This window comes from Cetorhinus maximus, chromosome 1 (assembly GCF_964194155.1).
Source record: "Cetorhinus maximus chromosome 1, sCetMax3.hap1.1, whole genome shotgun sequence".
In the NCBI taxonomy this organism is placed as follows: domain Eukaryota; kingdom Metazoa; phylum Chordata; class Chondrichthyes; order Lamniformes; family Cetorhinidae; genus Cetorhinus; species Cetorhinus maximus.
The window spans coordinates 126,843,607-126,859,201 of record NC_135879.1 but is presented as its reverse complement, the minus strand read 5'-3'; the positions used below and the strand labels follow the sequence as shown (position 1 = coordinate 126,859,201).

At 42.2% G+C, this 15,595-nt stretch overlaps 1 protein-coding gene across 5 annotated transcripts in view; it reads left to right on the top strand.

Annotated features, from left to right (window-relative positions):
- Window positions 1-15,595, top strand: part of arap2 (ArfGAP with RhoGAP domain, ankyrin repeat and PH domain 2) — a 454,954-nt gene that overhangs the window by 343,524 nt on the left and 95,835 nt on the right. For all 5 annotated transcript variants that reach the window (XM_078546079.1, XM_078546088.1, XM_078546071.1 and 2 more), the window contains one exon: window positions 10,180-10,327. In XM_078546079.1, coding sequence (XP_078402205.1) covers window positions 10,180-10,327 — 148 coding nt within the window. The remainder of the gene's footprint in view (window positions 1-10,179; window positions 10,328-15,595) is intronic.

Here is a 15,595-nt window from a genome sequence, read left to right as displayed (position 1 = left end):
TTAGTTGTGTGTGGTTTCTTTTCCAATTCATTGTTGTGAAGCTGACAGGTGGTAGGTTGACAGCTTGCTCCTTAACCTTTTCCAATGATACTTTTAATTGGCCACTCTAAGAGTGCCCCGAAGTTGATTTTGCCTCATTTATTTCTTGTTTCCTCATTCTCTTTGGGTAAATGTGTTACCTCTGTTTGACACCATTCACTGAATCCCGATAGTATAACCTGGTCCAGGGATGTGTGTTGACTTTTAAAATTTCTCTCTCGTTAGTGCCTCATTGATATAACCCCTCTGGGCTTTGTTACAGAATTGGCAAGTGGTGGTAATTGTCACAGCCACTATTCAGAAGTGGAAGTTCCTCAGTTTCCATCTAAAGTTTAATTCCCAACTTCTGTCCTCTAATGTCATGCTTATTCCTTGAACCAAGACAGAAGATCAACCTGGGCCACATCTTTACTCCTCTCGAGGAAGCTAGGGACAATGCTCAGCTGTCTCAAAGCTGGCCCATCTTGCTGAGGGTAAATGTGTTCTGATGTTACTTGAGGTAGAAATTCAAACTCCATGGCTTAACCAGAGTTCTTGGTTAAGCTAGAAACTTTATTTTTGTTGGATGTCTTTGTATAGTTTGATTTCTGTTCTGTGGTCTGCAGGGTGAAAAAAGCATTTATTTTGTAAAGTTCATCACACTCAATATGAAGAAGATAAAACTGGTTCATTGCTTAATGTGTAACTGATCTTGTAAAATCTAATAGAGTTATCTCAGTTGTGTTTTTCTTTCAATGCGATGCAGTTATCACTGGCAAGGCCAGCATTTGTTGCCCATCCCTACTTGCCCTTAAGCTGAATAGCTTGCTAGGCGTTTTCAGAGGGCAGTTAAGAGTCAACCACATTGATGTAGGTCTGGAGTTAAATGTAGGCTAGACTGGGTAAGAATGGCAGGTTTCCTTCCCTAAATGGGCACTAGTAAACCAGGTGGGTTTTTACAACAATTGATGATGGTTTCATGGTCATCATTACAGAGGCTAGCATTCAATTTCAGATTTATTTTTACAAATGAATTTAAATTTCACTGGCTGCCACAGTGGGATTTGAACCTATGCCTCCAGGGTATTAGTCTGGGTTTCTGGATTATTTGTCCTGTGACATTACCACTATGCCACCACTACCCCAAGTGCACTCTTAGGTTGCTTTGAATTCATTTTAACATAATGGGACTAATTTGTATTTCCCAGAGACCATTACTTTTGAGAGTAAGTGATAATGCAAGTCAAAGTAATCACCATCCTTATTCTACTGGAGCAGAACTCACTTTTGCTCTTGACTCTGAATGGAAGGACAGTTGCCAAGTAGAAAAGTGTTTGTGAATTGGTGCAATTTATCTAGGATTGCAAGTACTGAAAATGTAGAAATACTCTATAAATGTTGTGATAAATCAACTAATATTTGATTTTTGGAAAATATTACATAATTTGCTTCATTGCTGCAAAAATGCAAGGTCTCTATATCCTTGGAAATGGGAACTCTTGTAGTTTGCTGGTCAGACTTTTCCTCTTTTTTTCTCCCTTTGCTGTCATTATGTGTTATTTTAAACTATAGTAGGAGTTTCATGGAGCCTACTAATATCTTCTATCAAAAGTAATTCAAGCATGCATTCAGCTGGACCTAAAAGAAAAAGAAATGAAGAAAAATAATAAAGCATGTGCCTTGTGCAAAATAGTTCCGTTGCATTAACAGACATGTAAAGAGGGCACTCACTAGAGCACATACCTTTGCCACACTGTGTTAACTCAACATTATTACAATTATGCAGTTCTTCTTTGAGGCTTTTTCCTACCTAGTTGATGCTCTGTAACTACAAAACTGATTTTTTTTTAAAAGTAAGAGCCTCTATCACATTGAGGATGTTTCAGGCCAATCCACATCCAACAACCTGCTCTGAAAACTCTGCTCACGTTTTGACTGCTGTGACAAATTCTACCATAGCAGCTGAGACAATCCACAACATTCTAAATAAAAAATAAACACAGCAGCCTTAAAAAAAAAATCAATGTTCCCTATCTTGTGATATTAAAGAATGGATCCATTAAAAAAAACAGGATCCAGATCTGCATCTTCACCAAAAACTGATCTGTTCTTACACAGACCATACCCTATCTGTGTGCCAAGTTTCGTTGAAATCTGTTCATTAGTTTTCAAGATGTACAGACTAACTGGATGAAAGCATTATCTCCACCCACCTTCAGTCGTTTGAGCTAATTATTAATTGAGTTTTAGTTTTTGGTGCTGAAGATAGATCACAAGCAAGTACACAGGTGGAACGCAACTTCCAGGTGAGGAGAAAGGTGTCCATGGCAGTTATTTCTCCAATTATTACCCCAATCTCAAATGAACATTGTTTAGTTTGGGAAAATCATAGAAATTTTAGCAGAGGAGGAGGCCATTCAACCTTTCATTCTGAATTTCTCTGCCTTCATAGATTTGTTGTGCTGCAATTACATTCCTCTGCAGTGTTGCCTAGGACAAATGGTGGCCTGCTGCTATACTGCTGCAGCTGGCTGCCAGAAAGCATTACTGACCACCAAGCATTATTCTCTTTCACACTTTTCCACCATTCCACTGATTTCACTCCATGTTACTCATAGCAAATCTAAATAAAGTGGGAATTGAACTTCAATCACCTTTTGCTCCATGATCCAACTGGAAGTGCTGTAAAAATGGCAGGGATTTTCCAGCCCTGCTGTGGCGGGACCTGCTGCGGAGGATGCAGTGGGCCAGCCAAAGGGGCCTTAAAATCCTGGCCAATGTGTCACTAAGTTGTGGCTATGTTTTTCAACTCTCTCTGTTTCAACTCACTTACTAAACAAAAGAGGGTCAGAGTTTGAATGTGTAACAGTATCATCGACCTCGTATGTAAGGGTGAATTTTAACAGAAATGGAGGGCAGATACTGTGAAGTCCACCAACCTTTGTGCTCATATTCCTGATGTATGCAAGTGAAACTGCAACAATAAAAAAAGACTTGCATTTCTACAGCATCTTTCATGACCAACCAAAGCCCTTCACAGCCATTGAAGCACTTCTGCAGTGCAGTCACTGTTGTAATGTAACAATAGCACAAATTCATAAAATCTAACCTATTATGGAGATTTAACTCTTGTGCCAGAAGGAAGCACTGGCCTCAGGCAGGTATCATTGCCTCCTACAATTGAAAATTGCAGTCAGACAGATCAAGATAGGGTAAGAGTAAGCAAGTACCCAGCTCCATTTTAACTGTCTTCCTGCCGTTTTGACCCCGTTAAAATCTCCCCACGACCACCCCCTGCCCCCACCCGACTGTTGGTCACCATGTACCCTAGGCCTCAAAAACCTGTAGAAATAATTTAAATATTAATTATTGGTGTGTATTAACAAATACTACAAAATACATATAAGTGTATGTGTATTTTAGTATGCATGCCAAATTAACTCATTTTATTGATGCTTGCTGCACTCCATGCATCAGGCAATAAATACAGTACATTGAATTTTCTTGGTTCCTAGTGATTCATTCTGATAAATCCATATAATTACTGTCAGTTTCCTTAGAATAGCAGGGTGTACAAATTCAATTCACCTTTAATATTGAGTTGCTAATTAACTTCTTTAGTACGTCATATAAATGATCATTTTTAATGATATCATCTGTCCACTGAAAATAATAAAACATTGAAATATAGATGAAACAGTGGAATAGCATACTCCTTCATCTCTTGGAACTGGAGTTGAATGCACCTATAACTGATGGGGAAATATCTCTTCTCTCGACCTAATATCCGAAGTGAAATTAATTTGAGTTTGCTTAACAGAATTCTTGGGGGACAGTAATATTAGTTTGGCACTGAATTGAAATCTCTTTCAGAGAAACTTCTAGGAGACTTGATATATGAAATAAATTTGTGCTGCTGCTGTACGAGATGATCCATTTTTGGACCAGTTTAAGGGAAGTTTCATTTTGCATTTGGTCCAGGTTGTACTTGACTCAGAGTTGTTGGTGCTGATAATGGCACAAGGGGGAAATGGTTTCCATTCCCAACACTGACATCCTTCACCTTGAGCATAAAAAGCAAAGTATAATTGTTTCCCCAGCCCCATGAATTTTAAAAAAATCAAATAAATATAAATTTAAATAAATATAGGGATAAGTAGCAATCAGTTTTTTTTTGATCAGCTACAACGCAGTTGGTTTGCAAATAATTTTTTAGCACCAAACTAGCAAAAGCTGCTACCGCTGTCCCTAATTCAGAGCCATCTTGTTTCTATATCGAAGGTTTTTAAGGAATTAACATTATTCTCCTTCTGAGCATCATTTTCCAGTATACATTTAGATACACCATTTACAGACACCAGCTCTGAAGAGGAGTTATAAGGACTCAAAACGTTAACTCATTTTTTTTCTCTCCCCAGATGCTGTTAGACCTGCTGATATTTTCCAGCATTTTCTATTTTTGTTTCAGATTTCCAGCATCCGCAGTATTTTGCTTCTATCCTAGATACTTCAGCTACTGCGTTAAATGTGTCAATAGCCCAGGACTCTGTACCACATAGAATAGTAACCAGAACAGACTTAATGGAAATATGGATGTAATATTGTGTGCATTATATATTTATCATATCTATATTTCAAAAAAATGATTGTAAAGAATACATTCATTGCAAAATCTGAAATCAGCTTCTCTCTTAAAAGCTGAGACAAATCTGCATATACTCCAGACTAGTAAGAGACAAAGTTCAAAATGTAATAAAGCTCAACCTGTACTGAGGTTACTTTCAGTGGTTCATATCTCATCAAAATTAGGTGAAATAACATCAATATTTACTATGTGAAATATTGGGTGATAAACAATTTCATTATTTATTTTTTAAATTTGGGACCATGGAATCAAATGAGTGGGTTCTGTTGCCTTTGCAAGGCCTCACTGCTGAGAGCTCACTTCATTAAGGCCGATCCCAAGAATTATGCGATGTTGATAAATCTCTCAGACATGAGATCTGCTTAAAGAGGTTGGTTTACTAAACAGATTCAAAACCGCAGAGGTTATATATCAATAGCCTCTCAAAGAATTTCATGAAGCTTTACACATACGATCCAGCCAAGTCAAATGACTTAGTTGCTTAGAGAACTCCAGTTCTGTGTGACTGGCCAGGTCACTCAATTCTAACGGCAACTCTGATGTATTTTAATCACTGTCTTTTATAGCCCCTTTTCAGGGGTATACCTGGGTATTACATTGACAGGACTTTATTGTCCTGTAAAGATTCTCTTTAATACAAGGTGTCCAATAAAATGCTGAGTTCTTTATCTAAACCCATGAGTTAAAAGCCTATCTATAAGTTACCTTCCACTTTCCATAGCCTGCTGGAGCCTATGCAGTACAGCATACTCAGGATTGATTTTCATATCTCTTCCTGTCCATGTGGCCAGTTCCATAACCTCCTCAAATTCCATCCTCGATGTTCAAACCTGCTTTCAGAGACTTCATTGTTCGTATTTGCCTGTTATTTGTTATTTATGCTTAGAGCTGTGCATACTGGCTATCCAGTATCACAATATTGAAACACTTTGTCTTATCTATACCAACCCATGCCACCTCATGCACCCACCAAATCTCCGCCCATGGACCCTCATACCCTCCATGCCAACCTATGGCCATCCACCCATCCTCATGGCCCCTATAGCCCCTATGCCAACTTAGGGCCAACCCATGCCGTCACCCTTTCCCCTTACGCCTACCATGTCAACTGAGCCCTTATCCACCATGGTCAAACCTCGGGACCCATGCTGAGATTAAATGAAATTTTTAAGTGTTTATTGATAAATTTACTATTTCAAAAAAAATTCTCATTGGTTAAAAAAAAATCCATTCACTACGTTTTAATCCCTTTAATCCGTTATGAAAATGAGCATTTATATTCATAGCCCCACTTCAAAGAGTTTATAACTACTTGGAGTTGCCAACCAAACTGTGAATTGACAGGCACCCCACTGTGATAATGAAAGATTATGAAATAGTCATGCAGCACCAATTCAGTAATGATAGCGCTCAGGCACATGTCAACCATTGGAGTGGAATAGCAAGCAATCATTTTTTTTTAACACTGTGAACTGCTTTTTTTTAAAAAAAATTTAAGGGCAGGAGATTTATATCCCTTGACAGCTATCTTGACAGTTCTGTTGACAGCTCCAACAAGCTTGACAGTTCCAATGAGTTGATGTACTTTTTACACTTATGTCTACTTTTAACAATTTCAAAGGGCATCTTACCCCTACCAAAGTTGATTCGGGATAATGTCCAAAAGGGTGCCCTACCTCTCCAAAGAACTATGGCAAATTTAGATCCTCACCTACCTGGGCTAAAGTGCACACATTGTGCCTTAGACATCCCACCAGCTAAAATCCGATCTGACTGAGGCAGCTACACTTCAACATGTGCAGTTGCCTCTGTGAACCATAGGTATTCAATTTAGAACCTGCCCCATTCCCCAACGCCTCCCACCTACCCCCACGACAATGATAGGGCCGGTTCAGGGCAGAACTTCCAGGCTTCAGCTGTCATTTTTGCAAAGATGGAGAGCCTCTTTACGCTAAAGTTTAGGCCTAATTGTTTTGCTAAGGTCTACACACTAATTAACTTTTTCATTCCAGGAAGCACCTTACAGCTTGCAGCACTCAGTAGTTTTTACTTTGCAAAAAGTCTTTTGGCCTCGCAAAACATGCTATTCAAAAATTTGATCAAGTTATAGCAAAACTAAACATTCTTACACCTTATACTCTGCAACTGGAGTACCAGGTACACTGACAGTCCTGTTATCTTCCTCAAACAGATGGTTGTTTTACAATAGTTCTAGAAATCAGATTGCACCTGAATTGGAGCATGATTCTACAATGAGGACAGTTTCAGCACCACAGCAATGTAGTTTGCAACCCTCAATTGTTCATTGCTGGTGAGCTGTGGGCATTTGCCCTGGCTAAAATGGCAGCTTGCTGGTTGTGGTGGTAGCATGAGGTTGTACAGCAAGGTGAATCCAGAGGTGCTGGCAATAGGGAATGGGGCAAGTGGTGACCAATAGTGTCCCTTCAAGATCTGGTCATCCTAAACTCACCAGGCCCAAAGTGTTTCCATTGTTACGCCACGGGAGGTTAGCCTCCTGTTTTTCCGTCCGCAATGTCCAATTCCCTTCTCTCTCTCTCTCCCTCCTATAGGGCAGCTATTAAAAGTCTCTTTCAATTCCAGTACATGTGTTCCGAATTAGATATTTGAGATAGATATACAATGCAGCTGTTGTAGGAAAACTTATTTTAGCTGCTGTATTGTCTGTAGTTCAGGAGAGGTCACCTGCGGCTGTATATCTCGGGAACAAAACTTACCTAGCTTCCAGTCCCATTCTCCAGCTTCTCTTGTTATTAGAGTCTTGCTGCACTGCAAAACCTTTGACTTCTCCCTCAGGCCCTTAGAGACAAAAGGGCCAGAATATTTATTTTCTGTGGCAACCCTAAGAACTGTAACACTTATTGCTGCAGCAATTGTAATAAAGTTTGGTTCCTCTGTAGAGTTTGTTGCAAGTCGCCTAGGTCACAACATTTGATTTGTTGAAGCCCAATATGTATCTGCCTCTTTCTCTCTCGATGTTTAAACCCAAAGCCACATTTGTGATAAAATTAAGTATTGGCAAACTTCAAGTATAGTGCAGTGTGGATAATTTTAACTGATTTTAACTAATTTGAATTCTCCTCCCCTGACAGAAAACTGGGATTTTAAATGGGAGCTCTCACCATCTATGGTGCCGCTGGTTTTCTGCTGTGTCCTGAGCTTAATAGCTCCTTTGACCAGTTGCAGATAGGCAGCGGAGACCTTCTTTAAATAAGCAGATGCTTCCTACTGATGTCGTTGGGATCTGATTGCAATAATATTCTGAGATCCTCAGGGGACCACACTGTGGGCCAGAACAAGCAGCAGTTCTTTATGACTGGGAATTGCTCCCACAGGCCCCTGGCTGAGGCCGCCTGCCACTGAATTCATGCTGACTCCTGCTGCCTTTGATGAGACCATAAGACATAGGAGCAGAAATTAGGCCATTCGTCCCATCGAGTCTGCTCCGCCATTCAATCATGGCTGATAAGTTTCTCAACCCCATTCTCTCGCCTTCTCCCCGTAACCTTTGATCCACTTACCAGTCAAGAACCTATCTATCTCGGTCTTAAATACACTCAATGACCTGGCCTCCACAGCCTTCTGTGGCAATGAATTCCACAGATTCACCACTCTCTGGCTAAAGAAGTTTCTCCTCATCTCTGTTCTAAAAGGTCTTACCTTTACTCTGAGGCTGTGCCCTTGGGTCCTAGTCTCTCCTACTAATGGAATCATCTTCCCCACATCCACTCTATCCAGGCCTTTCAGTATTCTGTAAGTTTCAATCAGATCCCCCCTCATCCTTCGAAACTCCATCGAGTATAGAACCAGAGTCCTCAAACGTTCCTCATATGTTAAGCCTTTCATTCCTGGGATCGTTCTCGTGAACCTCCTCTGGACCCTCTCCAGGGCCAGCACATCCTTCCTGAGATACGGGGCCCAAAATTGCTCACAATATTCTAAATGTGGTCTGACCACAGCAGCAGCACATCCCTGCTTTTATATTCTAGTCCTCTCGAAATAAATGCCAACATTGCATTTGCCTTCCCTACTACCGACTCAACCTGCAAGTTAACCTTAAGAGAATCCTGGACTAGAACTCCCAAGTCCCTTTGCACTCCAGATTTCTGAATTCTCTCCCCATTTAGAAAATAGTCTATGCCTCTATTCTTTCTACCAAAGTGCATGACCTCACACTTCCCCATGTTGTATTCTATCTGTCACTTCTTTGCCCATTCTCTTAACCTGTCCAAATCCTTCTGCAGCCTCCCCGCCTCCTCAATACTACCTGTCCCTCCACCTGTCTTTGTATCATCTGCAAACTTAGCCAGGATGCCCTCAGTTCCTTCATCTAGATCATTAATGTAAAAAGTGAAAAGTTGTGGTCCTAACACTGACCCCTGCGGAACTCCACTAGTCACTGGCCGCCTTCCTGAGAAGGACCCCCTTATCCCCACTCTCTGCCTCCTGCCAGACAGCCAATCTTCTATCCATGCTAGTACCTTGCCTCTAACACCATGGGCTCTTATCTTACTGAGTAGCCTCCTGTGCGGCACCTTGTCAAAGGCCTTCTGGAAGTCCAAGTAGATAACATCCATTGGCTCTCCTTTGTCTAACCTACTCGTTACTTCCTCAAAGAATTCTAACAGATTTGTCAGGCATTACCTCCCCTTGATGAAACAATGCTTGACTTTGCCCGATTTTACCATGCACTTCCAAGTATTCTGAAATCTCATCCTTAATAATGGACTCTAAAATCTTACCAACGACCGAGGTCAGGTTAATCGGCCTGTAATTTCTCGTCCTTTGCCTCACTCCCTTCTTAAACAGGGGGGTTACATTCGCGATTTTCCAGTCCTCTAGGACCCTCCCTGACTCCAGTGATTCCTGAAAGATCACCACTAACGCCTCCACTATCTCTTCAGCTATCTCCTTCAGAACTCTGGGGTGTAATCCATCTGGTCCAGGTGCTTTATCCACCTTCGGACCTTTCAGTTTTCCTAGCACCTTCTCCTTGGTAATGGCCACCATACTCACCTCTGCCCCCACCGAGTCTCTTGAACTTCGGGGATGTTACTCGTGTCTTCCAACCTGAAGACTGACACAAAGTACCTATTCAGTTCCTCCGCCATTTCTTTGTTCCCCACTACTACTTCTCCAGCGTTATTTTCCAGTGGCCCAATGTCCACTGGTAGTGGATCTGGCCTATTTTGGACTTCAGGATAATTTATGCAAACATTCAGATTGGCTGGGTCCCAGACTCTCTGTCTGCTTTGGGCCTCAGTTGAACAGTCCTCCCTCTTTCTTTAATACCATGAGCTATCTAACATACTGCATATCACAGTTGCTTTTTGTTATGTAATATTGAAAAGATAGTTGTGCACTGCAAAGTGTTCAGATATTGTCCCTCGGTTACAAGGAAACTGCAGTTTTACATAAACCTCCAGAGCAGCAATGTGTCATTCTGGCAGTCATGTTTTATATGTGTTAAATTATTTCTCCCCCTTCCCTCCTTACAGGGTGCAGAAATGTTCAAAGATGAATCAGATGAACACACACAGTTTGTCCCAGGTGTTTTCACCCTACTTATTCCAAACAGAAGGTCAAACTAAACAAGAAGTGAATGTTACAGAGGATCTTATCAATTTGTACGTTCAACTCTTTGGTGTAAGTATGCATTTTTGGTCAAACAATGATCCTGAATTCTTCACTGGAATAACTTGCATTGCTGTAAATCGGAGCAGGCAATTAATAATTTCTATAGATTTCTAGAAATAAAAAATCGGACATTTACAATAGACTATATCGAGCACATTGCATGTGCTTACTACAGAAACTAAACCAGAAAGCTTTGCTGCTTCAATATTCAGATCTCGTCTTGAACTTATCTCACCATTAGAGTGCAATTTTATAAGTTGTGTTTTTTAACAGTATTGATATCATCAAAGTGGTTATTCTGTCATATATAGTTAAGCGACCATTCACAATTGTGGCTAAGAAGGAAATATGAAGCACATAATAATTAACGGATAATAATAGACAATGCATTTATATTTTCGTGAAACTAGGAGCGGAATTTTCCGTGCCCGCCGGCGTCGGGCGTGTTTGGTGTGAGTAGGCAATATGGCGAGAAGGCCAAAAATCGGTTTCACGACATTGTGAAATCAGTTTGCAATCGTCTGCTTTGTCTGTCGATGGCGGGCCGCTTTTCCTGCCTTCGGATACCGGGAATCTCATTGTAATACATCTGCATATCATTATAAGCCCAACCTGCCAGAATCATCCCCCCATCCCACCCGCTGGTTCATCTGCCCACATTGGCGGGAAAACACGCTGGTGCAGAACACATCTTGACAAGCGTGACGTGCAGAAGTCTGGAATTACTGGCAGGGCCTTGCTCCAAGGAGCAGAAGATGCTGGAGCCCGACAACAAAAGGACCCCAGAGGAATGTCCGCCGCATGCTGGGTGGGTTCTCATGGACATGGCTCCACTGCAAAGCAGCTCACAGAAAGTGGAATGTCTCCTTTGAGGGTCTCCTTACAATGGATGATGGTTGAGGGGGTGGAGAGGAAGGTCCAGCTGTGTTTGGGAGAGGAAGATGTATGGGGGGAGCAGTGGGAGAGGAAGATCTAGGTTCAACTGGGAGAGGAAGGCAGGAAGGCATGTCGGGGGGGTGGGTGAGGTTGAGAAGGGGGAACGAAGGTGTCGGGGGTGGGGTAAGGTATGCCAATTCCCATGAACTTATTGCTAGCTTAAAGTCTCAACTCAAAGAGATTCTAAGCATTAAAGGGACATAGTCTTAGACTGGGTCCTTAAATACAAGTCCTCTCCTCCAGGAGTCTCAAAGCCCACAAAATTATCTTAGGGTGGGACATACGGAGCCAGTTGGAGCAGCAGCTAACCCCAACGGGAACCCCACCAGAATGTGAAAAGGCTGACGAAAGTGACATCAGCGCAAAACAGAGAGCTGATTGGTAGGAAGTGGGCAAGTTGTTTTTCTCCACTTTAAAGCTACATTAGGAAAAGTAAGAGTTCTAGCTTTTTTATGTATAAAAAAGAAAGAAACTTAAATCATTTTCCCCTTGGCTTAAATTTAGTGTAAGAGTATTTTAACTAAAGGTAGGGCAGGGGAGCTCAGTCCCGTATGTTGCACGGCCTGCAGTATGTGGGAAGTCATAGACACTCCTGGCAGTCTGGGTTGACCACATCTGCAGGAAGTGCCACCGGTTTGACCAGCTTGAGCGCCAGGTTTCAAAGCTTGAGCATCAGCTGGAGACACAACGGTGCATCCGCGAGGCTGAGAGTTACGTGGATAGCACGTTTTTAGACCTGGTCACCCCACAGCTTAAGGAAGTGAAATCAGAAAAAGAATAGATGACGACCAGTCAGAAGAAGGGAGGCAGGCAGGTAGTTAGGAAATACCCAGAGTGCATCTCACTCAAGAACAGTTTTTCTGTGTTGGAAAATGGTGAGAGTGATTGTTCCTCTGGGGGGTGCAACCAGAGCCCAGCTGCACAAGGTGGGAGGAGAAAGAGAGGAAGAGCAATAGTAGTAGGAGACTCAATAGTGACAAGCATTTCTGTGGCCACAGACATGACTCCAGGATGGTGTGTTGCCTCCCTGGGGCCAGGGTCAAGGATGACACTGAACGGCTGCAGGGCATTCTGAAGGGAGAGGGCAAACAGTCAGAGATCGTGGGTCACATTGGGTACCAACGACATAGGTAGAAAGCGGGGTAAGGTCCTGCAACAAGAATTTAGGGAGCTAGGTAACAGATTGAAAAGCAGGACCTCAAAGGTTGTAATCTCTGGATTACCTCCAGTGCCATGTGCTAACGAGTATAGGAATAGGTGGATAGAGCAAATGAATGCGTGGCTGGAGAGTTAGTGCAGGAGGGAGGGCTTTAGGTTCCTGGATCTCTGGGTCTGTTTCTTGGGGAAGGTCCGACAGGTTGCACCTGAACTGGAACGGGGCCAACATCTTTACAGGGGTGGGGAGCGGTGGTGGTTTGCTAGCGCTGTTGTGTGGGTTTAAACTAATTTGGCAGGAGAATAGGATATGGAGTGGAGGTATAGTAGGGAGTGATGTACAGACAAGTATAGAAGAAAAACCATGTCAGTCTGGAAGGCAGAGCGTTTATAGTTAGGTTAAGGCACAAAGGAGCATGGCAAGGCTGGAGAGCATTTATTTTAATGCAAGGAGTCTTGCGAGTAACGCAGATGAGTTGAGGGCGTTGATTAACACATGAGCATAAGCTAGCAAGTAGAAAGTCCTACAAGAGAGGGGGCGATGCTGGACCTAATTTTAGGGAATGAAACCGGGCAAGTGGTAGAAGTGTCAGTGGGGGAGCATTTCAGTGATAGTGACCATAACTCAGTAAGATTTAAGGTAGTTATGGAAAAAGACAAAGATGGACCAGAAACAAAGGTTCTGAATTGGGGGAAGGCCGATTTTAACACGATAAGACATGATGTGGCCAAAGTGGACTGGGAGCAGCTACTTATAGGAAAATCTACATCAGAGCAATGGGAGTTATTCAAAAAGGAAATAGTGAGAGTGAAGGGCCAAGATGTTCCCATAAAGGTGAAGGATAGGACCAACAAGTCCAGAGAACCCTGGATGTCAAGGAATGTACAGGATTGGATAAGGCAAAAAAGGGAAGCTTAAGGTAGGTACTGAGGGTTCAAAACAGCAGAAGCCCTAGAGAAGTATAGAAATTGCAGAGGGTTACTTAAAAAAAAATTAGAAGAGCAGAGGGGGCATGAAAAAAAACTGCTGGTAAAATAAAGTAAAATCCAAAGGCATTTTATAAGTTTATTGGGACAAGAGGATAACCAGAGCCCATTAGGGACCAAAGTGGTAATCTGTGCGTGGAGCCAGAAGACGTAGGTGAGGTTTTAAATGAGTATTTTGTATCTGTATTCACTGTAGAGAAGGACGATGTAGGCATAGAAATCAGGGAGGGGGACTGTGATATACTTGAACAAATTAGCATTGAGAGGGAGGAGGTATTAACGGTTTTAGCGGGCTTAAAAGTGGATAGATCCACAGGCCCAGAAGAGATGTATCCCAAGGAGGAGATTGCAGGGGCCCTGACACTAATTTTCAAATCCTCTCTGGCCACAGGAGACGTGCCAGGGGACTGGAGGACAGTGAATGTGGTACCATTATTCAAGAATGGTAGTAGGGATAAACCAGGTAATTACAGGCCAGTGAGTCTAACACCAGTGGTAGGGAAACCTTTGGAAAAAGGGACGGAATTAATCTCCACTTGGAGAGGCAAGGATTAATCAAGGATAGTCAGCATGGCTTTGTCAGGGGGTGATCATGTCCAACAAATTTTATTGAATTTTTCAAGAAGGTGACTAGTTGTGTAGATGAGGGTAGTGCAGTTGATGAAGTCTACATAGATTTCAGTAAGGCTTCTGACAAGGTCTCGCGTGGGAGATTGGTCAAGAAGGTAAGAGCCCATGGGATTCAGGGCAATTTGGCAAATTGGATCCAAAATTGGCCTAGTGGCAGGAGGCAGAGGGTGATGGTCGAAGGTTGTTTTTGTGACTGGAAGCCTGTGTCCAGTGGCATACTGCAGGGCTCACTGCTGGGTCCCTTGCTGTTTTAAGTGTACATTAATGGTCTAGCTATGAATGTAGGAGGTATGATCAGTAAGTTCGCAGATGACACGAAAATTGCTGGTGTGGTAAATAGCGAGGAGGAAAGCCTTAGACTACAGGACGATGTAGACGGGTTGGTCAGATGGGCAGAACAATGGCAAATGGAATTTAATCCTGAGAAGTGTGAGGTGATGCATTTTGGGAGGACTAACAAGGCTAGGGAGTACACGATGAATGCTGGAACCCTAGGGAATACAGGGGATCAGCAGGACCTTGGTGTGCATGTCCATAAATCCTTGAAGGGAGCAGGACAGGTAGATAAGGTGATTAAGAAGGCATATGGGGTACTTGCCTTTATTAGTCAAGGCATTGAATACAAGAGCAGGGAGGTTATGATAGAACTGTATAAAATGTTAGTTAAGCCACATCTGGAGTACTGTGTGCAGTTCTGGTATAAGAAGGATGTGATTGCACTGGAGAGAGTGCAGAGGAGATTCACTAAGATGTTCCCTGGGCTGGAGCATTTCGGTAATAAAGTGAGACTAGATAGGCTGGGATTCTTTTCCTTAGAGCAGAGAAGGCTGAGGGGGGGACCTGATTGAGGTGTACAAAATTATGATGGGCATAGATAGAAAGAAACTTTTCCCCTTAGTGGAAGTGTCAATAACCAGGGGGCATAGATTTAAAGTAAGGGGCAGGAGGTTTAGAGGGGATTTGAGGAAAGCTTTTTTCACCCAGAGGGTGGGGGGTATCTAGAACACACTGCCTGAAAGGGTGATAGAGGCAGGAACCCTCACAACATTTAAGAAGTATTTGGATGAATACTTGAAACGCCTTAGCATACAAGGCTACGGGCCAAGTCCTGGAAAATGGGATTAGAGTAGATAGGGGCTTGATGACTGGCGCAGACATGATGGGCCTCTTTCCATGCTGTAAAACTCAATGACATTGAGGCTTGTCTTAGTAGACCAACTTCTTTGAAAGTTTACCAATATCAGCTCTGAGAAATCTTACTAAGACTTCTAGAGTAGTTTATTTATGTGGATCCCCGAGATAAGAAATAATTCAGACTACACATTCTACGTGCTTCAAAAACATATACACTTTATTGAAATAAAGTTATAAATGATAACTAAAGCTAAGTATAACGTGTCAATAATGTAGTCTTAAATAGATCAAATTTATAAATCCACCTTATCAGCAAATATTGTTGGATGACTCAAACAAACAGCAACAATTAAGAAAGATATTTACTCACTAATTCAAGATGGTTATATTGAATTTTGATGTATCCCTGTCTCAACCCAGGGGAATTCTCGAAAG